Source organism: Saccostrea cucullata, unplaced genomic scaffold (assembly GCF_032062105.1).
Source record: "Saccostrea cucullata isolate Sc308-1 unplaced genomic scaffold, CSIRO_AGI_Scuc_v1 ctg750, whole genome shotgun sequence".
NCBI classification, from domain to species: Eukaryota; Metazoa; Mollusca; class Bivalvia; order Ostreida; family Ostreidae; genus Saccostrea; species Saccostrea cuccullata.
Window position 1 is genome coordinate 36660 of NW_026926229.1, and position 27957 is coordinate 64616.

Consider the following 27957-nt stretch of genomic DNA (forward strand, 5'->3'; position numbering starts at 1 on the left):
GAGGTAAATTATTGACAGACAAGTTGATGAAACAAGAATTTCAGCTGTCTCGTTTAAAGTCATTATTTCGTAAGTTCTATGGTCTGTACAATAACCTTCCATGCTCCTATTTTGTATTTTTTTAATGGACTTTTGATCTTGAATACTGTTCGTTATCTCCTTATGTTTCATCAATAAAACAGGAAGCACAATAAGGATAAGAAGTTTATTTTTTTTAATCGTTGGTCTTTATTAAAAAAGATGAATGAGGAAACTTGTCGCTTGTTCATATTATTTTCAAATTTTAGTTTTGATAATTACCGTAAAAAATATAACAAATGTAGCCCTGTTATACGGTCAATCAAAAGATATATCGACTTCACAGAAAAGCATATCAACCTCCAACTTTGTGCTCTGTCAATATGCTTCTCTGTGAAGACGGTTTATCTATGGATCGACCTTATGAAAGGGCTTTATTTGTATAATTGTGTTTATTTGAATAAAAGCAGGACAAACCTTGGCGATTTATTTAAGAACAGAGATGACAACATGCCGAAAGTAAAAGACGAGATTAAAAGCAATACTTTTTCAAATGATTTAAAATGCATTCCTAAGAACAATGACGAGTTTATACGAATACGAAATATATAAAGATTTGTTTCAAAATGAAATCTTTAAAACAATATCAAAGCTGGGTAATCAACTGCGGAGACTTCGATTATTGTTCAAATATTTCATGGTCGCTCGAGTGGCGCATGGTTAAAGTGTTTGCTAATGAGTCGTGGAGTAATGAGTTGATTCTTACGTTGCAAGTTCGAATCTCACTACGGCATGTATAGCCTGATCCTTCGGATGAGACTGTATAAACCCAGGCCCTGCGCAGCCGAAGTTGCTAGCACAAAAAAGATCCCTATCCACTCAAAGGCTGTATGTTTCGAGTAGAACCCTTCATTGGCAAGTGGTAGCGTCTCAGTATGAAAAAAGTGAAGACGACGAACATTGACCGATCTAATATAATATGTAAACAATTCAAATCTGTAAAGAGACCATGGAACAAGGATATTTGGAAATTTCAGAAGTTGGCTCAGCTGCCATTGAGAAGAAGACATTCCCTGTTGACCGGTTACACTCGCCGTAAGTCATATGTATTAATCTGGAAAAATCCATAGATAAATTCAGTTTTTAAAAGAGGAATAACGATTGGTATGAAACAAGTCAGCTAAAACACGACCCAATGATAAGAAATATTTGCTAACAAGATAATTGTAACAACCATAGAATTTACGAAATGCGACGTTAAACGAACTCCATGGAACTAGGCCTATAACTTATCTGTCGATCCAATTGACATATGAATAAAAGCAAGTATTGTTAAGTGATAATGCATCGTCGATATACTAGTATACAAATGTCGAGTTGAAGGCCATAGCAAGTGTTTTCTTCTCAAGTAGAAAATTTTGAATAAATTCTGCTTCTTAGGAATACAAAAGAGATTACCTAATAAAGGGTCTTGATAGTGCCCATTGAAATTCCAACCACATCAAATTCTCAAGACAGAAACACGCTAGTACAATAGGTGATATAGTGTCTGGTTCTTGGCGTAAGAGACCTAAAAGGTACTACATGTAGTATTGCCGTCTGTTGGTGAGTTTCCCAAACATCTTCTACAGCGCGCCTTGCTCTGCCGAATCTTTAGTTTAATACACACTCTTCATAGACCGTGTGAACCTACGTCAACCCAAACTAATTTATAATCACAAGCATCACGCATCATAAGAATGAGGGAATGAACCTTTTATGGTAATAAAAATTGAACCTCTGTTTCGGGAGCATTTTAAACTTATCTACTTCCCATCCAAAGCACCGAGAACATGATCCAGGTTCCATCTAACTCTGAACTGCTCAGCTATCTGTTGCCATTGATCTGTAGTTGTTCGACTTGCAATAACTTCATTAGCATATTCTGCTGTTATACTGGAATCTTGCTAGTATTCACGACGAAGAATATTTGCGAAATTAACGAATACTTTGAAGAGAATGTTTCCAAGGTCGCAAAAATATCGTCGCGGATTGATTTCAAACTGACAAATCGCGAATATAAAATGACATTAATAATAGTTGGTTTATGGTAGTTTCATAAACTTCAAGAACCAGCAAGGAAATTGTGCTGTGCGAAACTCGAGATCCAAATGTATGACTCTCCTTTTTGTATAAATACCGAAGTGTAATGGAAAATTTTAATCCTTCCTTAAAATTGAATCTTGTTTTTGTAATATATTTAATATATATATTTAAATCAAACAAGTCTTCAAGCTTCCTAACTAAATGTGCCTCCACTCTTTTTGGGTGATACTTTGTCCTCAGCTTCAGGTTCTCTCTTTAAATTATCAAAATATCCATATTGAGTACGTATGGTGATCCATGGTCTCGTCCGATATATTTTTTCCTTCTTCTTTGCTATGTTAGACGCTCGTTGTGTTATGTTGATTGTATATTGTTTAACGTCCCTCTCGAGAATTTTTCACTCATATGGAGATGCCACCACTTGCCGATGGAGAGCTGCGAATTGATCAGGGAGAGATCTTTTTCGTGTCAGCACCTACTGCGACACACACCTCGACTTATACGGTCTCATCCGAAGGACCTGTCTCCATGTCCCACGGTGGGATTCGAACCCGCGACGTAAGGATATAGCTTTTACAAAATCACCCAACTTCGAATGGAAGATTCGGAATTTCAAGCAACCCTCTCCGTATACAAATATTGTTATACATAAGAATGTAGGGGATTTTGCATGATTCCTGCATCCTAATAGGGCAATCTACAACATCAATATAATGAAATGAAAATTACCCAGAGGACAAGTAGAGTGCTCTCTAGATTTGAGATCCTTCAGCTTTTTGCAAAATCATCACTTTGTACCTCAAGGTTAGTTTGCACACTGCTACAAATGTGGAAAAATCCAATCATTAAGGTTAAATATGGGTCCATCAAAGTTTGACTAAATGATCGTCCTACGCTTTGATATTGCAGTGTGAATAAGTAAAAAGAGAGTTTCATTTTTATTTGCAACCTGGAGTTATCTTGGTACAATGATAGGAGGGTAAGGGTTTGTTACGAAAACTGAATACTAAATATTTACCTGAAGATTTACAGGCCATGACTTTCAGAAGTCTTAGTCTTATCTGAACGCTATAAAACTAGTTAACTGGGACGGTTTCTACAGTTACTACCCAGATAAGCGGTGAGTACAATTTTCTTTACTGAAGATAATGAAACTTTTAATTAAAACAAAATCATTTCCACCCATACTCATACTTACTTCTAAGTAGTACATTCTTAAATTAAAAATAAATTCACTGCAGACAAGGCAAATGTTAAGACTTATCAGCATAGTTTACTGAAATTACATTTTTTCTTACTTTCATAATTAGTTTAACTTTATCATTGATTATTGTATATGGATCTCTATAAGTGTCGGATTCAAGATCACATTGTAATTTAACTAACTAGTACTTAATATCATTAGGCATGCATTTATGTTCCCTAATGTTTTTGAACTTCCAATATTGTTGCTGAATGCATTTCCCTTTTCCCTTTAAACTGAGCTTAAGGACATACGCAATGTACCTTACCTACTGATAACTTTTCAAGATATTCTAAATTTATACTTATAATACCATTACATGTTCTTAGACAAGAAATCAGCATGTGTTACCAGGGGTTTTGAAAAGAAAAGAAAAATGTACAAAACATAAATTCCAGATTTTTTCATCAAAATTTCTTATAGAAGAGATGTACAAATCCATATATAGACACTAAAAGTATTGCACATCGGTCCTTTATTTAGTGGAACTCTTCAACTCCAGGGAAGAACCCAATAAAGTTCAAACTACGTTGCGTATGACTTTAATTTGTTGTTTGCATGCACTAAGTATCTCCCCCCTTCTTTTTGTGCATTAATTTAGTTTCTTTGTCTTTTTTTGTGCGTTTATTTAGTTTCTATGCCCTTCTTTTTGAACCCAAAGCTTAGCAACTAAATTTGGAGGCTTATCAGTCCTGCAGCACTGATCGTTAAGTAACACTGTGTGAAATCATCTCAAGATATACTGAAAAAAATCTTGAGGGTCACAACTAAATTTTTTACATGAAAAACGTATGACTTTCATCACTTTATACAACACTGTGCGAAATCATCTCAAGATATACTGAAAAAATCCTGAAGGTCACATTTATAATGTCTCAATATTTCAAAGGATGAATTGCAAATTATAATCTCTATCCCCAGTATAAAAAACAATGAAGTTATTTAACTAAATTATTTACATGAAAAACGCATGACTTTCATCACTTTATACATTATGTACAACCGTTACTCACGATTAATTATAGACCAGGCTTTTTGACATTATAGATAACTTCTTGAACTAGAATGGAAAACGGAAACTTTCCTTTCTATGTATCAGCTATCTATAAACTTTGCTAAAACCGTTTTGATTCAATGCACTTCTATGAAGTTCATATTAAAGAAAAGACTTGTGTATCTATTTAGTCTATTGAAAACTCTGTTTTTAAACAATCTCTTGGAATTCTCATGGATAGTATTTTTTTTTAATTCTTATGAAGCAGGATTTATTCTAAAAGAGAAGTCTCTTGTATGGCAATTCAACATTAAGGATACATGTATATCGATGACGGTTAAACACACAATCACACGACGTTACTTATTTTTCTTTTGATAAAAAAATTAACCCCTTACCTAATAATACACCTTGTATAATATTAGGTTGGGGGTATATTTTTTTTTATTAAAAGAAAAATAAGAAACTTCATGTGTCTGTGGTTTAACAGTATTTTCATTCATACAGTTATTAGGTATATGCTTTTCAACTTAAAATTAAAGACTTCATGAAGTTTGACACATCCGCTTTATATGTGGATTTTTTAAACAAAAGATTGATTGCAAGCTAACGACTACATGTAATCTTAATGATAAACGTGATGACTTCAACTTTTCTATAGTAAATCCCCATTATTTACGAAACAGCATCCCTTATTTATGTAACAATAATAAACATGAACCGTTTATCACCTGTCCAATCATATAGCAAAGGACACGTGTGTGACAGGTCAAAAAGGAATGCTTACTCCTACATGGCACCTGAGCCAACTTCTGATGTTTTCAATGCTTCATCTTTGCTTTTTTCACAGTTTGTTTCGTTTCATTAAACATGATTCATATTTCACTGAGAAATATTGCCAAAACCTTTTTAACGCATTTCTTGGATTGGGTTGACAATATGATATACCTCCAATATGGAAATAACTGTTTGCAACCTGATCCCGAACATTGAAGACCTGGTAGAAATTTCATGAAATCTTTAAAATGGTGTTAATAGATGAAACTCAAGCACGAGTAACATCCTGTCTCACTGGTGAAATGAATTTCATTTCTAACAAAACAGACATTGGCTATCCTGTCTATTACATTGATTTATATTTTGATTCTATCCTTCCTAGCTTTTTCTCTTCATGATGCAGTGGCTTAGACTGTGTCTGGGGTGGAAGGTTTTTTATACTGTTCATTTATACAGGTTATGGTTGTTTTAGTCTGTGTCAGATTGATGTAATCTCTCTAACTAACTAAAGAGTTTTTGAACTCTTTTCACAGACTGCTTTTGCTGCAAACTTATTTTCACATTTCACAAAATATATATTCTCCACAGAAACAATGCTCCGTCTTTGGGCATTCATTGGTCTTGTGGGCATTGCCCATTGTGCAACACAAGGTATGACTATCAGGTCTAAATGGAGTGGCGGCTTTGCTGGTACCTTTACTCTAGTTCCAACTACTACCGTTCACGGCTGGACTGCGCATCTCGCCTGTGATGCGGCCATAGATTCACTAGAGGTCAGTAGATAGAAAGTTAAATTGTTTTCATTAAATATCTTTCCTTGGGTTAATGTAGGGAGTTAGGGCAACTCCAAATTGTGTTAAACTCCGTCGACGTAAATGACTAGACATATGCAACATCTCTGTACTTTTAACAAATAACTTTCTTTGTGCTAAAAGATCTGGACAGCGGATATTGTATCAAACAGTGCTGACAAAACCGAATATGTCCTGAGAAACAAACCCTACGATGCCGACATTAACGCGGGAAGTTCTCTGAATGTCGACATTGTGGGACGAACACCAGGGAGAGACACCCCGCCAAACTGTCGAGTTTTCATCGAGGGACAGGGAGGAGATTCAGGTGGAGGATCGCAGACCCCGGCCCCCACAAACCCTCCAGCGACACAGCCCCCATCTGGTGGCGGAGATTCTCATACAACACATGGAAACAACCATCCAGAAACCGTGACTTCTGGAGCTTCTTGTGGAAGTAGGTTTCATTTTCTTTTTTATTTCGATTTTATGATCTTCAAATTGATGTAGAGTGACCATTGCGGAGTTCTGATTATAAAATCGATCAAATTGAAACCCCATACCGTTTCCATCATAAGTCATTAATTTCTAGAATCGTCATTTTATTTTTAAGGCGCCAAAAGTACAAAGTACAATTACGGCCAAGCTTTGGGTCTGTCCATTTTGTTTTATGATGCCCAAAGATCTGGGAAAATGCCAGCTAACAACCCTATTCCATGGAGACACGATTCTGCCATGAACGACCATGGAGACGGAGGGGTGGACCTCACAGGAGGCTGGTATGACGGTATGGTATCAGGCCTATTTTAACAGATCTTTGTTTATTTACACGTAAAAATATCTTGGAGATCGCCAATAAATGTATAAATTTTTTTTTCTTAAAATGTCACTTTTACTTCTGAATATTACTTTATTTAGAGTCTGAAACTCGAGTGCATAAATAAATTTTGCAAAGATTTCTTCCAACAGCTGGAGACCACGTGAAGTTTAACTTGCCTATGGCTTCCTCGGCCCATATACTGGGTTACGGATTAAACAGATGGAAGGATGGTTATGAATCTGCAAATCAGCTCCAGAACATGTACGACATGTTGAGAACACCACTGGACTACTTCATGAAATGCTGGAGACCAAGTTCTCAGGAATACTATGCTCAAGTACTGTCGAATAGTTCCGATTTATTATGTCATGATAAAGCTTTAAAGTCTTCAGTTTGTAAGTTCTACGGTCGATACAATGACCTTGTCAGTAAATACAATTTATCATGAAGTCAAATGCTGACTGACGTATTTCATACTTATTGTTAGACCATTATTTCCTTTACACATTGAATAGTCGACAGATTTTTTCCGTCACTTTCTAATCATGACAAGGAGCACACGGCGGGTGTGACCGGTCGACAGGGGATGCTCACTCCTCCATGGCACCTGATCCTACCTCTGATGTTTTGGAGGTCCGTGTTTGCTCTGCTCCTGTTTTGTATTTTTTTTTATCTCCATATGTTTCATTACACAAATATATTAAAGAATTATAACTTGATAACGACGGGAATTCCATTTCTACTTCACCCAGCCTACAATGGTACATGCATAATAACATGAAAAGATAGGACTAGAACTTGTATCATCTTTACTAAAAGCCTGGTGTGTACCACTTTGGTCAGACTATATATTTCTCGTAGTCTTACATCGTTTCAGTTTTAAATTCAATCCATGCAGTTTTGTAGTATATAGAGATAGGAGGATCATTTTCATGGACGACCAAACTCGAAAAAAATTTGTCGATGCATTTCAAGTTCTTTTTATTTCCAATCGTTCTTTGATACTTTTCTTTACTTTTAAGTGTAATGGTAATGTTAAGTCTTAATCCCCTTCTAGATATGCGTTTATTTTGCAACACATTTCCTTCGAAATAATAAATTACTCAAAACACTTGATATATACTTTGCAACCAGTAAAACGACTTCTCTTGGAATATAACCCTTTCCGGAAAATTGTTCCCAACTATAGGTCTCTTCGTTTGTTACTAGTATACCTAAGTTATCCTTTCACGAAATTTTTAAAATAATTTAACGCATGATTTTGTAACAAGGTCGGAAATGGAGGCACTGACCACGCTTTCTGGGGTCGTCCAGAAGATATGAGAATGTCCAGACCTGCCTATAAATGCACAGCCAGTAATGGCGGATGTAGTGACGTAGAAGGCATCACTGCGGCTGCGCTAGCTGTTGGTTCCATGGCCTTCAAGTCAAAGGGTAAGGATGGATAACAGCATTATCCAACATTTGAAGGAATAACTGGACGAATCTTGCCATTTATCATACTCGGTATTCAGTAATTGACATGATGAATAGCTTGAAAAGTAAATCAAATTTCATTCCTAAACAGATCCATCATACTCCCAGAGATTGTTGTCTTCTGCTAAGAGCTTGTACCAATTTGCCAGCACCCACAAAGGTATCTACAACAAGGGACCTATCTCAGATGCCTCATCATATTACGGGTAGGATTATAGAAAATATTGTAGAACATGTTAGCAGTAAGAGCAAAATGAGTTACTTTCGTGATGTCTTCAAATCTCCTTTAAGAGTTGTCGTTCGTTCCTCTCCTAAATCGGATACTTTTGCAATAGATTCGCAATGATATTTCAAAATAAAGTAAAAGAAAATGAACGATACTTGTTAATTGTTAAAAGTTAATATTTCTAAACAACCTCATCCAAATCAATACTTTTTAAAGGAATAGTGTGTTTTATGTCAAATGTTGACATATCTTTTATCTTCAAAATTCAGATCCACTGGATACAAAGATGAGCTGTGCGTGGCCGCCATGGAACTGTACAAGGCCACCAAGGAACCCAAGTACTTAAATGACGCCAAGGCCAACTTCGAGGGTAGCGAGACCGCCTGGGCTCTGTCATGGGACGATGAGCACGTGTTCTGCCAGGTAAGTCAACCATGATTCTTTTCAGGAATGATCACCAAATGATGTCAATCACTCCATGTCTGCTTAAATGATCCTTAAATGACATAATGTTTGATATAGTGATTTTTTATTGTAAAGTTAAATGCTAAAAGGATGCACTCTAGCTGGAGAATATTTTCATTAATTTTGACAAATACATCAAGATGTTAAGTATTACATACAAAGTCTAACAAACATATCGATACATATTAAGTTTAGATAGATGTGCTAGAAGAGTTGATATACCTCCAAATTCTGAAAATTAGTAAGTTGATGTGGGAAGGGCCACTTTGAGTAAATAATCATTTTAAGTAACCTTTAAGATCGTTTAAAAAATACTGCAATAGTTCCTTTATTCTGTAATTTCAGCTTCTGTTGTATGAAGAGACAAAGGAAGCTAAGTACAAGTCTCTAGTGGATTCCTTTGTGAAGTCCTACATGCCTGGTGGTTCTGTGGCCCAGACACCGTGTGGTCTGGCCTGGAGGGACCAGTGGGGATCTCTCAGATACGCAGGTAAGAACCGTTATAATGAAATCAGAGTTGTCAACGTGTCATTCAAACTATTGAATCAAAACTCTTATTTTGCCAAAAACCATGAGTACTGTAAAATCACTTATTTCGTGGGGTCAAATGTTCGTGGTTTGCGTAAAAACTCTTTGTTCGTTGGGATTTGAATTCGTGAATGAAGAATTGTTGAGTAGTTATGTATGTAACATTTTACACATCATGGTGGACATGAATTCTTGGGTCTCTTCATACCTCGAAAACAACGAAAATTAATCACAATTTGTGATTTCACAGTATGAGATCTAGATTTAGATCAAACTTCAAATAGAAAGCCAATAAGTTATGGCTGGATATGCTAAGGACTGAACATGCTCTTGACTTATTTAAAAGGAAACGCAGCTTTTGTGGCCTTGGCTGCCGCTGAGGACGGTATTGGAGGGGACCAATTCAAGTCGTGGGCTCTGAGCCAGATTAACTATATACTTGGTGATAATAACCATCACATGAGCTACGAGATCGGCTACGGCAGTAACTATCCCAGACAGCCTCACCACAGAGGAAGGTAGGAAACCCAGGGATAGGGAAACAATGGACTCATAACTTCATTAGTTGCGTAAACATATGTATATAAAATGTAAAATTGTTATAAACTTAGTCACAAAAAATAGGATACAAATTATGTTATTGTCGCATTATTTTTTCACATTATTGATGTATAAATAAATATTTTCAAAGAATAGATTTTGATTGCAGTTCTTGTCCCAATCCCCCAGCTGGTTGTAGCTGGAATGACTTTAACAACCCCGGACCTAGTCCTCAATTACTGAAGGGAGCTTTGGTGGGCGGACCCGGAAGAGGCGACGAGTACGCAGACTCCAGGAAAGATTACACCAAGAACGAGGTCACGTGTGATTACAATGCCGGCTTCCAGTCCGCTCTGGCAGGTTAGTATTCCTAACATTGCCGCTATATTCATCATTTAGCATACTTTCATTGAAATAACAGATTGCTTTTAAAATCACTTTTCAATAGTTCATCTGTTACCATAGAAATAAATTCCCAATGTATAATTTCTTTCAGCGCTGTCCAGCATGGCCAAGCGAGGTTGCCTGCCCGACTCACCTCCGGCTAAGTGTTAGTGGTGTATTGTGTACATTTTTGTTGATCAAATTTAGTGACAATAAATCCGATCTCTACTGTGACACAGTTCCTATTTTCAATTGTATGGTTCCACAAATTAAGCCAATGATATTGCCTAGTCAGAGCCAATGTTTATGATTCAAACATTTTATATACATTTATATGTATATCTACTTGCAAATTAAGATGTATTCATGCGTGTATCGCCCGTCCATCTAGATCTGTTTACCTGTAAAACAAGTTTTCAAAGATGGTATCCTCCTAACGTTCTCTGATTTCAATGAAACAAGTGGCCTTCAATTCGACATTCAGAAGTATTCCGACGACTTTCTGTCAATTAAAATACTTATTCCTATTCCTACATTGATTTAATATATCCAATTATTCTAAAATTAAAAGACACCAATATAGAGTCTGACATGTCTCTTTAGATTTGGACGATAACTAGAAACAAATATGTTCAGGTTTTGTAAAATATTTTAATTTAAACATATGGTAATTTTTTTGTTTCGTTATCAAAATTACTACAAAAGTAATATTGATTTGAAATTTTGACTTAAGTCTGTTTTCGGTTTATGTTCTTGGGGCCAGGCTTTTTTATATCATTGGTAACTGCTTTGTCAACAGATAGAATATTCTATCGTTAAAATGATAAATGTCCTACAGACCCATTTAACAATAGAATTTGTTGCGTGTATTCTCAATGTAGCAAAATAAACACGGGTGATAACTCGTACTCAGTGCATTTACTATGAACAATCCAGAGAGTTCCGATTGTAAACATGGCAGAAAAATTTAAAGCGAGAGAAACCGTTGAGAAAATAAGTTGAATTTTCGAATTTTTATGGATTATTTTTTGGAATAAAAGGCATATACAATCTCAAGAAGGTTTGTTACAATTGATTTGGAAGTTATTTTCAGTGCAAATCCTTTTGTATTCTACAAAATAGTTTCGGAGCGATTCTGCAATTATTTGCTACATTGCGAGTATATGGGTGGTATTCTAACTGCGGTGAGGGTTTGTTCCGAGACACAGTTAGATTATTCTAACTACTTTGTAAGCAGAAATAGAACTCGTAAGTTTACTTACCTTGTCATAAGTCATTTTCAAAATTATTTTGTTAAAAACATTCTGGTCGTACACACAAGTTTTCTGAAATTAATGTTAAAAAGATCCTTTAGTTTTTGATTGACAATACACATGTATAAGTGTGGTTTTTGGCGACCAGGTTTTCCAACAATCTACTCATATGAAGCAGAATTTTTCCAAAATCTAATGCATAAAAAGAAGAAAACACTACTTGCTGTGGCTTTCAACTCGACAATTAGAAATATCGACGGCGTATTGTCAATTTACAACGGTTATTTCCATTCTTTTGTCAATATGATACATGTATATCCCGGTGGGCTAGAAATAAAAGATAAGTAAACACAGATTCTAACACATCTATTTCATATTTGGATATTTTACTTGAAAAAGGCATTAATGGTAATCTATCAACCAAAGTTAAAGATAAACGTGATGACAAACTTTTCAATACAGCAATGTACCTTCCTCACCTGCATATGGGATTTGTATCTCTCAGTTGATTCGATACGCAAGAGCATGCTCTCTATGTATGAACAATTCCTTAGACGAGGCAAATTATTGACAAATAAGCTGATGGGACAAAAATATCAGCAGTCTCGTTTAAAGTTATCATTTCTATCAAGTTCTATGGTCGATTCAATGACTATACTCTGTTCCAGTTTAGTATTGTTTAATTGGACTTTTGAGATTGAATAATATATAAATGGTGCCTGTTTTGGAGGGTAACATTTGAAATTGACACCCCAAGGAAAACCATTGTCAACCGACGCGTCAGCGGAGGTTGACAATGGTTTTCCGAGGGGTGTCAATTTCAAATGTTACCCTCCAAAACAGGCACCATTTATTTTATTATACTGAATGTCTTATTAAGGACGTCAGCAAAAAAAAAAAACCGTCGATCGTCTTTACGTTCATGTATAGAAAGATTTCACACTCACCGGTTCACTAATCTCCTTATTATGTTCCCCAAACGAAGTTGGGGAACATATTGTTTTTACTCTGTTTCTTATTATGTTCCCCAAACGAAGTTGGGGAACATATTGTTTTTACTCTGTTTCTTATTATTATTATTTTTCTTCTTCTTCTTCTTCCTGGGTACTTTTTTGTCCGGGAGTGATCTTGTAAACTGTTGATCCGATGTAGGTAAAACCTTTTTAGGGTCAGTAGACATGTTATGTAGATTTGCGGAATCAAGGTCATTTTGTGCGCACGTGCTTGCAAGAGTGCGCACGTGCATCATGTGAAATGACCAATATAATGTATATTGCCTTAACTTTTCTATTTTTTGATGAAATGCTTTGAAACTCATAGTGTAAAGATATATTAGTACTATAGACAAGATGACATGGTCAAAATAGCAAGATCTCACGCGCATGCACGTGCGCTTTGCTCTGATTGGCTGAAACTAAAGTCTCTATATCTTTCTTGTTTTTTGACGAAATCCTTTGAAACTTTGAACATAGCCATGCATAAGGATATCCTACAACATGGTATATAGCAATTATCATGAAAACACGTGCATGCACGTGCGCTGCAATCTGATTGGCTGAAACTTTAAATTGCTATAACTCCCTTGGTTTTCAACCAAACAGGATAAGATTTGGAACATAGATATATATAATCGACTTCTACAAGAAGGTATGGTCACCATGCACAGGCATACACGTGCGTGTACGTGTGCTGCAATCTGATTGGCTGAAACTTTAAACAGCCATAACTCCCTTGGTTTTCAACCAAACAGGATGGGATTTGGAACATAGATATATATACTGGACTTCTACAAGAAGGTATGGTCGCACATGCATACATGTGCGTGTACATGCGCTGCAATCTGATTGGCTGAAACTTTAAACAGGTATAACTCCCTTGGTTTTCAACCAAACGGGGTGGGATTAAGAACATATTAGATATATATACTGGACTTCTACAAGAAGGTATGGTCACTATGCACATGCATACATGTGCGTGTACATGAAATGGGTAAAATCAAAAATACACTTGAATGACCGTTTTTTTTTATATACTTTTGGATTATATTTAGCATATTAAAATATATAGATTGTGTAGACAATATGATATGGTCATTACGCACATGCATTCACATGCGCAAGTGTGCAATAATAAAATTTGAATGAACATGGTACACTTCTTGGTAGACGTTGTTAAAGTCTCAAATGCATAGAGTTTGTCTTATTTAATTACGCCTACAGGGAATATGATTATAAAAGGGAGTTGCGGAGCATTTGGGGAACATCTGTAACGGTCCCCGTTACAATTAGCACTAGTTATTATTATGTTCCCCAAACGAAGTTGGGGAACATATTGTTTTTACTCTGTTTCTTATTATTAAGGTCTTCCGTCTTCACGGAAGACCTTATAGTTATTCTACTGTTTCTTATTATTATTATTATTATTATTTTTTTTCCCAAAATTTTGTGCACGCGATTTCTCAGCAACTGTTCGGCGGATTTTTATGAAATTTTCAGGAATTATGCGCAATAAGATGAACTTGATACATTTTTAAGGAAATTTGGAAATTCGCTTCTGGTGCCAAGTTATGGGCAATTTCCTGATTTTAAAATGCAATTTTGTCGCCCCTTTTTATCGTAAATGGCTAAAGATATGACCTGGAGACTTATTGGAGACGATAGTTCGTGACTTTGTGGTTTGCAGAATCACCTTTTTGTGCGTCGTCAGTTCTTCCGGTCGTTACGGCATGCGAATTTAAAAAAATTGTATTTTCTAACTTTTTTGTTTTTCAATATTTCTCATTTATTTTTGGTAATTTAATAGAAACCCTCCCTATAATGCTTATTATATAATTTGTTTGAATGTTGATAAATCTAAACTCTAGATATTAGCATTCAAAAATCTGAAGCGGGTCCAAAATGGCGGCTGTCTCAGTCAACGTCGACATTTCGCAATGGGGGTTTTCAGAGGCAGCCGAGCGTTTGCTTGAATGAAAGAAACAAAAGGATAAATGAAATGTAAAGGAATACTTGGATTGTCACGTCGTAGTTACGTTGCAGTTCTGTGTCAAGCTAACGTCTTCTATAATTGGTTTTGGCTGGTTTTCAAAATAAAAAAAGAAAAGACTAAATGTGCAGATGAAATTCGATACCTAATATCTTTTGTGCACCACGGAAAAACAGATCTTAAATCGTACTTATAAGTTATACTGTCTCAAAATTAAAAAAGAATATCAATGAATATTGTAAGTATAAATCTTAACCACTAACCAATCGCTTCATGGAGTTTATTCAAGCATTCTTGTCTCAAAGACCTGATTCAAGTTATTGAGCATAAATGATGTCTGATTCCTTGACCGTCGTAGGGCGAGCCAGATTTTTCGGCAAAACGTTTCAACCTATTTTGATTAACTAATCAGGATAGTTCACTTTGGGGATAAACAGGAAATTGAAAAAAGTTTAAAATTCATAACCGTTTCACCGCTTTAGTGTTACATGCATATATAAAACAATATGGAATTTGTAAAATGTGTTAAATATACTTTCTAAACCTCGAATGTTACGCTATAAGAACGTTCTTTTTTTTAACTCGTGGCGTTTGGCGCTATATTTTGAATAGTGACCCGCCTTTCTTTTTAAGAGAGAAGCACTGTTTTGTTGATATATACAAGTAGATTTAGAGTAGAGGTCCCGATAGCGTAATATTTAGTGTGTTGGAATTTCATGCTGGCGACTAATGTGTTCAATCCCTCTTGTGGGCAAATCATTTTTTACTTTTTCAGCTCGATTTTAAGTTTTCTTTCCGGAAAGGGACGGAAGACCTCTCGTTGCTCGCAACGAGTTTCACATCTAGTTATTATTATTATTCTTTTTTCTTCTTATTTCTTCTCCGGTACTTTTTTGTCCGGAAGTGTTCTCAGAAACTGTTCACCAAACTAAGTTAAAACCTTTTTAGGGTTAGTAGGCATGTTGTGTAGATGTGCCGAACGAAGGTCATTTTGCGCGCATTCGCATGCACGTGCGGGCGCGTGCAATGAGTAAACTGACTGATATATTTAATATGGTTGTAACTTTTATATTTTTTGATAAAATGTTTTGAAACTCATTATATAAAGATATATAAGTTGTGTACATAAGATGACATGGTCAAATTTTTAAGAACTCACGCGCATGCACGTGCGCTTTGCTCTGATTGGCTGAAACAGAAATCTTAATATCTTTTTTGTTTTATGATGAAATGCTTTGAAATTTATAACATAGACATGCATTAGGATGTACTACAATATGATATATAAAATTTTTCATGAAATTACGCGCATGCACGTGCGCTGCAATCTGATTGGTTGAAACTTTAAATGACTATAACTCCCTTGGTTTTCAACCAAACAGCATGGGATTTACAACATAGATAGACATAAAGGACTCCTACAGGATGGTATGGTCACAATTCACATGCATGCATGTGCGTGCACGTGCGCTTTGCTCTGATTGGCTGAAACAAAAATCTCAATATCTTTTCTGTTTTTTTACAGAATGCTTTGAAATTTAAAACATAGGCAAACTTTAAGATGTCCTACAATATGATATATAATAATTGTCATGGAAACATGCGCATGCACGTGCGCTGCAATCTGATTGGCTTAAACTTTAAATGGCTATACCTCCCTTGTTTTTCAACCAAACAGGATGGGATTAAGAACATAGACAGACATAGTGGACTCCTACAAGAAGGTATGGTCATCATGCACGTGCGTGCACGTGCATATGAGTAAAATAGTGTAGACAAGATAATATCGTCATTACGCTCAAGCAATCACATGCGCACGCCTGCATTGCTTAAATTTGAAATACTTGGTATACTTTGGGGAAAACGTTGTTTACGTCTTAAATGCATAGATTTTGCCTTCTTTAATGAAACTTACAGGGAATATGGCACGAGAAGGGAGTTGGGGAGCGTTTGGGGAACATCTGTAACGGTTCCCGTTACAATTAGCACTAGTTATTATTTTTCTTCTTCCTGGGTACTTATTTGTCCGGGAGTGATCTTGTAAACTACACATCCGACTTAGGTAAAACCTTTTTAGGGTTAGTAGGCATGTTATGTAGATTTGCGGAACGAAGGTCATTTTCCGCGCACGTGCTTGCAAGAGCGTGCACGTGCAACATGTGAAATGAACGATTTAATTGATATAGGCGTAACTTTTTACATTTTTGATGAAATGCTTTGAAACTTATAATATAAGGATATATTAGTAGCATAGACAATATGACATGGTCAAAATCGCAGGATCTCACGCGCATGCACGTGCGCTTCGCTCTGATTGGCTGAAACTAAAGTCTCAAAATCTTTCTTGTTTTTTGATGAAATCCTTTGAAATTTTAAACATAGCCATGCATTAAGATATCCTACAACATGATATATAACAATTATCATGAAAACACGTGCATGCACGTGTGCTGCAATCTGATTGGCTGAAAATTTATATAGCTATAACTCCCTTAATTTTCAACCAAACAGGATGGGATTTGGAACATAGATAGATATAATAGACCTCTACAAGATGGTATGGTCACCATGCACATGGATACACGTGCGTGTACATATGCTGCAATCTGATTGGCTGAAACTTTAAACAGCAATAACCCCCTTGATTTTCAACCAAACAGGATGGGATTTGGAACATAGATAGATATAATGGACCTCTACAAGAAGGTATGGTCAACATGCACATGCATACACGTGCGTGTACATATGCTGCAATCTGATTGGCTGAAACTTTAAACAGCAATAACTCCCTTGGTTTTCAACCAAACGGGTTGGGATTTAGAATATAGATAGATATAATGGACTTCTACAAGAAGGTATGGTCACCATGCTCATGTATGCACGTGCGTGCACGTGAAAAGAGTAAAATAAAAAATACACTTGAATGAGCGTATTTTTTAATACTTTTGGATTATATATATAGATTCTGTAGACAATATGATATGGTCATTACACACATGCATTCACACGCGCGCGCGTGCAATGCTTAAATTTGAATGAACTTGGTACACTTCTGGGTAAACGTTGTTAAAGTCTCAAATGCATAGAGTTTGTCTTATTTAATGAAGCTTACAGGGGATATGGCACGAAAGGGGAGTTAGGGAGCGTTTGGGGAACATCTGTAACGGTCCCCGTTACAATTAGCACTAGTTGTTTGTTTGATACTCGAATTAGAGTCATTTATCATATAAAGCTTCGTTATTTCTGGCTCGCAAGCATGTTTCCTACACTCGCAAGCATGTATCGTCTGTCGTTTGTTGTTTTCAAGTAAGCTATATCGGACGCAAGCTTTTATTGACGTCAAGTTAATTCCGGTTCTTTCAAACGCGCAACTGACGTTTTGAGAATTCTACGGTGAACCGTACGCGCATAATTTCCACGCATGTGGCATTACCGTTGTGTTACCCGTTGTCACGTGTGTTTCTAAGGCTCAGGGTAATCGAACGGATTGTTAACTGCGTCTAAATCAATCAGATTTTAGTATTTAACATGAAAGTATAATAATGTTCTTTATTCCATACGTTCGTTATCTCCTTATATTTCATTCGAATAGTGACTGGGCTAAGTTTTTTTCAAATACTTTGGCCATTATTTTAGCTCCTATTTAAAAGATATGAGGCGTGAATGGTAACCAAAATTTCAGACTGAGTTAGATTACACTATCACTAATCATGCACAGTTACTCTCTGTTTCAATGACACTCAGCTGCAATTAGCAGGATTGTCATATGACTGAACTATGAACAAATGTGTACATCTTGTACATTTGAGTTAAAAATAAAATGGAAAATAATTTTCTTCTCTTTTAGATACGGATTACAGCTTACTGTGTTAAAAAAAGGATGTTACGTGTACATTTTTTTTTAATTTATACATGGGTGTGATTTATTTCCATTAAGTCTGTATACGGACTACACGTGCACAACGTACAAATTATCTATATGCTGTGGTCTTTGAAATAGCAAGGAATTTATTCATTTGTACATTCCCAGTGTTTGAGGAAGTGTTATTAATATATACATTTTATTTTGATACATTTACATCCCAGAATAGTAATTATCACAAAATGTGCGTAATTCACATAAATCAGTCAGACAAAATGAGAAGGAAAATTAATTCTAATGACTTATAATTATTTACAAATTACCAAATACAATCTTAAGTGTGGTATGCAAATGTTATATGACTTAAAAGTTAATTCATGAAAAAAGGTCATGTTGCTGTATTTGAGTAACTCAGTCTAAATGTCAATTGATGCATGTTCCCCCAAAAATTGTGAAAACACGAAAATTTAACGTTAATTACAGGTATTTATCATTTTCTTTCAATTATACAGACAAGTATTTTATTAAAGACGAAGTAAGTTTTACGGAAATAGATTGTATTTTAGAAAAAAAAATGTTAAATGTCGAGAAATAGTATAACTATTCCAAATTTAAATAATTTTTTTTATTTAGAAAAATGTGCTAAATATATAATCATTTATATGGGAAACAATTTTTTATTGGAATGATCATAATTTTTTTTATGACAAACATGGAATGTTAACGACATCAAAAAATTCCATAGAAAAATTTTCATTCATTCTTTCATTCATCTTTTATTTCCTCTATTACAGAGATTTTTAGCTTGATAATTATCATAAATAGATTATAACTCAAACATAAAGTGAGGAGAGAAGAAAAGAATACATATTTTGAGTAATAAAAAAAAAAAAATTAAACAAAACTGCAAAAATGCAGAAAATAATGCACATATCACACACTACCCAGTAGTTTATGGTAAAGGACAACCAGACAAGAGATGGGTTATCCATTTATAAATCTGTGTTTGCTTGTCTGTTGAAGAGTGCGTAAGAGAAGACGATATGTATGGAATTAAGTTTTTAAACTCGATTTCTTTTTTTGCGGACATGACTGTAAGTATTCAAGAAGAATATTAAAATCTCATCTTCAGGAGAACCACATAATTCAGCTTCAAGGTGAAAGTCAAACGATTTTGAGAGAGAGTTCCACCATATATGTTATGTTGATTCAAAAGGGCTGGACAGGATATTGTTGCATGGGAAAAAACGCCCGTAATAGGGTAACCGCATAACACGCAGGCGAGGGATTTTGAGCAGGTTTCGATACAATAAGTTTTGGAGATGAATTTAAAGTCTTCAATTCACTGAAAGAATCTTCAATTGTTCACATGTAGATATGTTTTGATATACAAAATAAAAGTTTTTGTAAGCTGTTGAATGCACTATAGAATTCCATGATAATCTTGATGGGAACGATGCAGAAGTACAATGTAATGTGAAAGTCGGTAGGTCTGGAGGGGGAATAAACATCCGGAATGAATCCCATTTGGTCCCCAGTTACATGTAGTAGACAGAGGAAGGAGAATAGGCGCGAATTAGAAATAAAGATGATTGGTGATTGGAAGAAGACACGAGTTGTTCATAAATATCTGATCTGGTAAGTTTAGGAAGGTTCAAAACTTGTTTGCATACTCCGTGCTGCAGTGTGTCATATATCTTGGTTCTCCGTATACACCATGTATATCCCAACATGCGGGGTGTATGCTATGTTGTGCGCGGGGTGTATGCTTCCGAAGCGAGAGAAAGGGGGTCAATGGACGTTTTTTGTCCATTTTCTCAATTTACGGATATTTTTCGCCAGAAAGCATATGCCTACGGAAGAAAGCATTATCTAAGGAGTATATGGATACCTATGAATCCACTGGACACCTTCTAGTTTTATCAAACACCTCAACACATTTCCGAGGATCGGAGCAAGATTGACGCTACACTGTGTTTATGATCGAATATCAGAACAAAGCTTTGCTTTATCGTCATTTTTATATTATTGTTAAATACATGTTTACAATATAAACGTTTGTACAAATTGTCTGTAAATAAAACAGTTCGTATAAAAAAATATTGACGAAAAATCAATGTTGTGTCCGGGGTGTATGCAACATGTTGTGCACGGGGTGTATACCCCTCTTTTTACTCTATAGTATCATTGTCTGAAATGTCATTAAAAAATTCTTAACAACTGACTTTTGTGATAAAATTTCTATTTTTTTTCTTAATTATTCACCAGTTTTGTAATAGCACAACTTCAGGTTCATGAATTCGATTTACTGGAATAATACGTTCATCGTACTTTTGGCTTTACATGCACATGGAAGTAAATGTACAGGGTACTTTGTTTAACTTTTTAATGTGATAACCAGCAATTCATCCCTTCTTTCGATTTAAAGGCACCTTATTCAGATCCTTCCTTAATAAATGCTTCACACATGCATCATTTTGAACATTTAACATTTCCTCATAATTTCTGTTTAACTTTTTTTCAATATTTTTTAAATGAGTTTTAAAATATTTAGATTTTTGTAATGTCATCAACACCAAAAAAAATTGTTCTCCTTCATGTAGTATGCGTAATAGTAATACGTAATAGTTTACGTTGTGTACTTTGGCCCCATAAGCCCATATTTGGCAGTAAACTATTTGTTTAATATTGAGGCATTGTATTGTGCTGAGTACATATTTTCTAGGAATGGGCCCGAGGAGGGTGTGTTTGTGTCTTATGTCATTTTTGGGGGGTGGGGGGGGTGGTATCTTTACTACGTGTATATACAATAATAAAATAAAGGAGGAGTGGACATTCATTGATATTAATTACACGTCACCGTGAAATTGTAATTGTACCAAAAACAGTTTGTTTACGAAAGCCCAGAGGGCTCATTCGAGATTCAAGGTTCGAAATACGAGATTCAAAATTCGAAATTCGAGTTTCGAGATTCAAGATCCAGATTAACCAATCAAAAGGCTCATTCGAGATTCGAGGTTCGAAATACGAGATTCGAAATTCGAGTTTCGAGATTCAAAATCCAGATTAACTAATCAAATACGGGTTCAACATTTGATTACTTCCCTTTATTATGTTTTATCTATCAATAAATCGTTTAATATATTTATAACAAATGAGTCATTTGATTAAATTACAATACAAGAAAGAGTGTTATATATATTAGAAGGAAAGTTAAATAATCATTTGATTTTTGATCAGCAAGATATACTTCAATTTATATTATGACTTCTTAAATATTAAATAGAATACATATATCAGGAATACAGTGGACCCTCATTTATCTATTATCATTTATATATTTTTGCATTGTCTACTATATATAAAGGGTTGCTGACATAATAATACAGTTATAAATAGTGTCTAAAGATTAACAAAATCCCCACCCCTACCGGCAACACCTGCCAATTTTTCCCGACACTGAAAATGTTACTTTAAAAATTTGAAAGGCAAGGTAGCCTTGATAAATAAAAACCGCGCTCGTTTTCCTAATAGAGGGAATACATTAAAATAAAGTTTTCAATTACTTATCTTCATCTAAGGCTTTGATTTCTTGAACTAATTAACAATTATATATACAATACAGATTGCAAATAGGAATTAGAATAAATGCAGCATTCATTTTGTCTGATATCAAACAGTAGATTAGTCTAAATTAGCTGCAGAACTATAGCGTTATGGTTTTATATTTTAGTCTCTGACCATAGTGTTATGGTCAAAGACTAAAATATACTCGGTTTTTATTTATCAAGGCTACAAGGATTTTGTTAATCTTTAGTCACTATCTATAACTTTATTATTATGTCAACAATCCTTTATATATAGTAGACAATGCAAAAATATATATATTTCTGATTATGTATTCTATTTAATATTTAAGAAGTCATAATATAAATTGAAGTATATCTTGCTGACCAAAAATCAAATGATTATTTAACTTTCTTTCTAATATAACACTCTTTCTTGCATTGTAATTTATTCAAATGACTCATTTGTTATAAATATATTAAACGATTTATTGATAGATTAAACATAATAAAGGTGAGTAATCAATGTTGAACCCGCATTTGATTGGTTAATCTGGATTTTGAATCTCGAATTTCGAATCTCGAATTTCGAACCTCGAATCTCGAATGAGCCTTTTGATTGGTTAATCTGGATCTTGAATCTCGAAACTCGAATTTCGAATCTCGAATTTTGAATCTCGTATTTCGAAACTTGAATCTCGAATGAGCCTTCTGGGCTTTCGTAGTTTGTTTGTTTTTTTTTTCAATTATGCATGCCCTCAGAAAATTGTCGTCCCTTATTACAAATGTGCATTTTTATAGCCGACTTTACATGTTTATTGTAATTTGTAAAATACGAAATCTTATCAGATAAGGAAAAATGAGTCCGAATATTGCAAAAGTTGAAAGGAAAATTAATATATCATACAGGCACGTAATATCACCCCCCCCCCTTTTTGTTCCAGACACAACTTTTCACTACAGAAAATGTTCATCGAAAGTCAGGTTGTCCCCTATTTTTTGTTGCAACATAACCATGCAATGGTTATGCTTTATGTTTAAGTAAAAAACAAAGAGAGAATTGGTACTGAAAAAAGACGGGACCTACAACCCCATCTGATCTAGGAGTTTTGAGTTCGATAAGCCCTTCCCCCCTTTTTATAGCTAGTCCACTTATCTCAAGTTTTTTTCGGGTACCCCCCCCCCCTTCAAAAAGATTCTACATCACTGTCATAAATGCTTAAAAATACATGTATTGATAACATAAATGTTGCAGAAACAAAAAATAAAAAGATTTATTCATAATACACCATTCATGTAGTGTTTTTATTATTTATTTAGATTAAAACGAGCCGAAGAAAGGGCAAAGTGTCTTCAATGCAGGGATTGGGGAAGGGGGGGGGAAGCTTTGGAGAGATTTTTTAGACCACTGCGCCGTCTACAATGTAGATAACAATCGCTCCTTGTACATCTAGCGTCTTTTATGCTTGAATATGATAGTTTGTTTAAAATTTTTTTTTTTAATTTAGTTAATTTGTTTTTTACTTCAGTACGTTTATGGAAATTACTTTTTGGTTCGGCATTACATGTAGTATTAAGATCTTTTATCAACACTATTTGTCGCTTTTAAACCTGTGTAAATATAACTTCCATTTATACTTCGCACAACAATCCTAAGAAAAATATTGGGTGTATACACCCCGCGTACAACATGTTGCATACACCCAGGACACAACATTGATTTTTCGTCAATATCTTTATATACGAACTGTTTTATTTACAGACAATTTGTACAAACGTTTATATTGTAAACATATATTTAACAAGAATATAAAAGTGACGATATAGCAAAGCTTTGTTCTGATATTCGATCATAAACACAGTGTAGCGTCATTCTTGCTCCGATCCTCGGAATTGTGTCGAGGTGTTTAATAAAACTAGAAGGTGTCCAGTGGATTCATAGGTATCCATATACTCCTTAGATAATGCTTTCTTCCGTAGGCATATGCTTTCTGGCGAAAAATATCCGTAATTTGAGAAAATGGACAAAGAACGTACATTGACCCCCTTTCTCTCGCTTCGGAAGCATACACCCCGCGCACAACATAGCATACACCCCTCATGTTGGGATATACATGGTGGTATAGTTCCATAATTCGCAGCCATAAATAACGGATGGCTTGACTGCAGATCCGTTGAGATGAGATTGATATTTTAAAAAATAAAATATGTCACAAATCAAATAGACAAAATATTTATAATTCCTATACCTTTTGAAGTTACGAGTGGAAACCGTATTAAAGGATTTGCAAGCTAGGGCAGCATATTTTGTTTTCTTTGTTTATTGTTTAACGTCCTTCTCGAGAATGTTTCACTCATATTGAGATGCCACCATTTGCGAGTGAAGAGTTGCAAAAAATTTCCTGTACTTAAGGCCACTGAGCAGGGAGGAATCGTTTTGTGCGAACAGCTGCAGCGACATGGGATCCTCGATTTATGCAGTCTGATCCGAAGGACCGGTCTCCGCAGTGGGATTCGAACCCGCGACGTATGGATTGTCTCCTTACTCCGCAACTCTACAGCAGACGCTATAACCATTGCGCCATGCGAGCGACCTAGGGCAACATATGTTATGCTCAAAAATATCTGGAATTCGAGAGAAATCTGCAAAATTTGCCTCATAATTGCTCACCTTTAATTGATTACAAAACTATCTGCTCTACGGGTCTGATGAGGATGGATGATGAAAAAAGTTACTGAACAGAATTCAGACTTTCAGAAGTTTTAAACACATCTTAATTAATTAACATAAGGTAGTCTAAAAAGAAGAGTCGCCAAGTACTAATAGCAGAATTTGCTATTTGATTGTTGCACCGGAAGTAGGGCATCATTAGGAAACCTACATTCAGCACAAGTATGTAGACAGCTTTAGGAAACCTTAATTCGGCGACTGGTACTGACCTGGAACCCAGGACAAGTGGAAGAACTGTATGGCGATAAAACACAGAGAAAACTGAGTAGACAAGGAACTACATATAAATGCTTAGATGGGAGAAAGATAGCATGATAGAGGCGAGTCATTTTTTTCTTTTAATTTTCTGACAAAATTTCTAACATACATGTATCATAAAAAAACATGAGTGTGGAAAAAGAATAATTCATTTATCAGTATTTGAAATATTTTTGTCTAATTTTCTTTGAATATACATGAATACATCATTTGAATGATATGCCAATTTGTATTTAAAATAAAAAAAAATCATAAAATCGTTAAGTATAATATATATATTCAGTGTGGTATAATCAACTGATTTTTGTTCCTTATCTCTTAACAGTCCAGTATGAAAGACTTGGTGTTAATAACAAGGACATGATACCTTATTTTGACTGAGATTTATCAAAATAGCTGGGGTAAGATGACGTCTATTGAAATATACTAAAACATATATATTATCATCTGTAAATTGTTTTGTCAATTGTCGTTTTTAACAAACATTGCTATGTTTAGAAGGATAGCATGCAGCACAATATACAAAGATTACTTCACAATAGTTCTGTACACAGTCATATAAAGAAGACAACACTTAACTAGGAACACTGAGAATCTAGGGGAGGGGGTGCAGATTTACCCATTTATCATCATTTCATACGCACATATTTCTTTTCTGATTATGTATCATTGTGGTGTACATAAATATTTCAGTCTCTGAAGAGTTTAAATTAAAGGGACAATTGCATACCTTTACAAATCAGTATATAGCACGCATATATATAGTTTCCAGGATTTATGTATACATCATGTGTTATATGTATTAAACTTACCTTGTTCTTTCGAGAATATTTGATACACATATATCATACTTTTACAGAGCATGCTGTTTTGGCTGTGTCTGGTTTCCTATGTTACCGTTATTAGCGGTACGCCACAACCCCTTATCTCGAGGAACGAGTGGAATACAGGTATAGACGGATACTTTATAGTTCAGCCCTCACTCCTCGGGAAAGGATGGGAGGCTACTATTTCCTGTGACAGGGATATAGGTCAACTAGAGGTAGGAATAAAGATTTTTTCATGCCAACACTTATTGCAACACAGGACTTCAATTTATACGGTCTCATCCAAATCGAAGGACCGGTAACCGCGAAGCTCATTTTATGCGAGCGTGCAACGTAAGGATCAACTCCTTATGCCTTAGTCACATTTCTCGGCCGGTGGCCGTAGACCGGTGGTAATCCGTGGTGTGAGCGATGCCCCAACGTCGGCATAGTAGTCCTTTAAAGTATCAATCACATTATCCAGCGATGGGGTATACGATGGGCAACCAAATTGATGCGTTTTATGATAAAAATGGCGTGGTTGCCGGCCGGACTTATAAAGGCCCAGCGATGCATTGCTAATCATAACACGATGTTCCAGGGTAAACAGCCGACGTATATTACATCGCTGACACATTGGTGAACATCGTTCACACGTCCGTCGACTATGGGCCAATGTTTGGTCGAACATCGACCGATGATCGGCCGATCTCTGTTGCCCACCACTCAACCCCCCGATGACCTCAGATTCAACGGACACTTGACGATGCTCGGACATACATCGGACAATCCTTGAAAGTTGTGTCAATGATGGGTTGCCGATGAGGACCGATGTGGGGCATCGGTGGAGGATTTTTAACTACAACTTATTTTCTACTGATGACCCCCACCGATTCGCCAAATGGCCTCAGTCACCGTACGATTACTAAAGCATAGGTGTCCGGCCGGCAACCACGCCATTTTTTATCAAAAAACGCATCGGTTTCTCGTCCTATACCCCGTCGCTGGATAATGTGACTGATACTTTACTCTTAGAACGACTCGAGAGCAAACTTTTTATCCACGTGCACTGCGCCATCCGGGCATTTTTGGAATGTTAAGAGACGTGCAATGTCAAAACTATATTTACATCTTTAACACTATTTTCAGATTTGGTCAGCTGCGGTGGTGTCTGCAACGTCTGGTAATTCTGTGTTTACTGTCAGAAATGAAGAACTATTTCCAGATGGCAGCACAAAGCCACCAGAGGAAGTAGAGGTCGTGATAAGGATGCCCTCGGATAACAACAATCCGCGCTGTACCGTTGACACAGCTCCCGCATTAGGGATTAGCACAACAGCAATGCCAGGATACACCTCCATCGGTTATGATTATCTTTGTTCAATTGCATTTTCGAAACTTGAATGTTACTATACCTGCACATCATTTAGATCAAATAAGAAGGAAAATTGTTTTTATTTGCAAATAAACTTTACCTTTTTTTAAATATCAATACCAGAATGCTCATCGATATCGTTGTAGAACCAGTGGTGGAATTCAACTATTCAGAAGCACTCTCCTTGTCGATTCTATTTTTTGACGCTCAGAGATCAGGAATACTTCCGGCAAATAACCCGGTGTCTTGGAGAAATGACTCCGCGGTAGATGATCATGGTGACAAAGGAGAGGATCTAACTGGCGGGTGGTATGACGGTACATAATGCATAAAAATTATAGCTTACGTTTCATAAAGCGGAGAATAATATCATAAAAGTTTGCTATTGGCAAAATGACCTATATTTCAGTTGAAAATGAAAATTCTGGTAACAATGTAAATGGTCGTGCTAAAAAAGAAGATGGGCGTATAAGGCGAGCAGAATGCCTATAGCGCGACTGATAAGAAGGGAAAAAAATTAATCTCAATTTTATCCAAATATTATTTCATATCTCATCTAATATTAAAGTATACTTTATGTAAAATCTCTTCAATTTACAAAAATCTTACAAGGACTGAGAATATGTGTCAGTGGAAAAGCTTACACACACTAAAAAGAACAAAAACGATCATTTTCTCATACTTAAACAAAATTTTTCAATATGGGTGGGTCTTCTCTCCATTTTTTTGAAAGATGATCCTAAAAGTGTGCAATAAAATACACATTTTTTGGTT

General features: G+C 35.5%; 1 protein-coding gene across 1 annotated transcript in view; it reads left to right on the forward strand.

The window, feature by feature from the left end:
* The first annotated feature begins 3135 nt into the window (after positions 1-3135).
* LOC134271174 (uncharacterized) overlaps positions 3136-27957 on the forward strand; it is a 29356-nt gene continuing 4534 nt past the window's right edge. Inside the window, exons 1-16 of the mRNA XM_062753419.1 lie at positions 3136-3223; positions 5706-5890; positions 6053-6365; positions 6522-6695; positions 6878-7065; positions 8000-8162; positions 8296-8410; positions 8700-8853; positions 9241-9385; positions 9770-9941; positions 10133-10323; positions 10460-10513; positions 25399-25403; positions 25862-26044; positions 26958-27171; positions 27330-27500. Coding sequence (XP_062609403.1) covers positions 5711-5890; positions 6053-6365; positions 6522-6695; positions 6878-7065; positions 8000-8162; positions 8296-8410; positions 8700-8853; positions 9241-9385; positions 9770-9941; positions 10133-10323; positions 10460-10513; positions 25399-25403; positions 25862-26044; positions 26958-27171; positions 27330-27500 — 2422 coding nt within the window. The 5' untranslated portion in view covers positions 3136-3223; positions 5706-5710. The remainder of the gene's footprint in view (positions 3224-5705; positions 5891-6052; positions 6366-6521; positions 6696-6877; positions 7066-7999; positions 8163-8295; positions 8411-8699; positions 8854-9240; positions 9386-9769; positions 9942-10132; positions 10324-10459; positions 10514-25398; positions 25404-25861; positions 26045-26957; positions 27172-27329; positions 27501-27957) is intronic.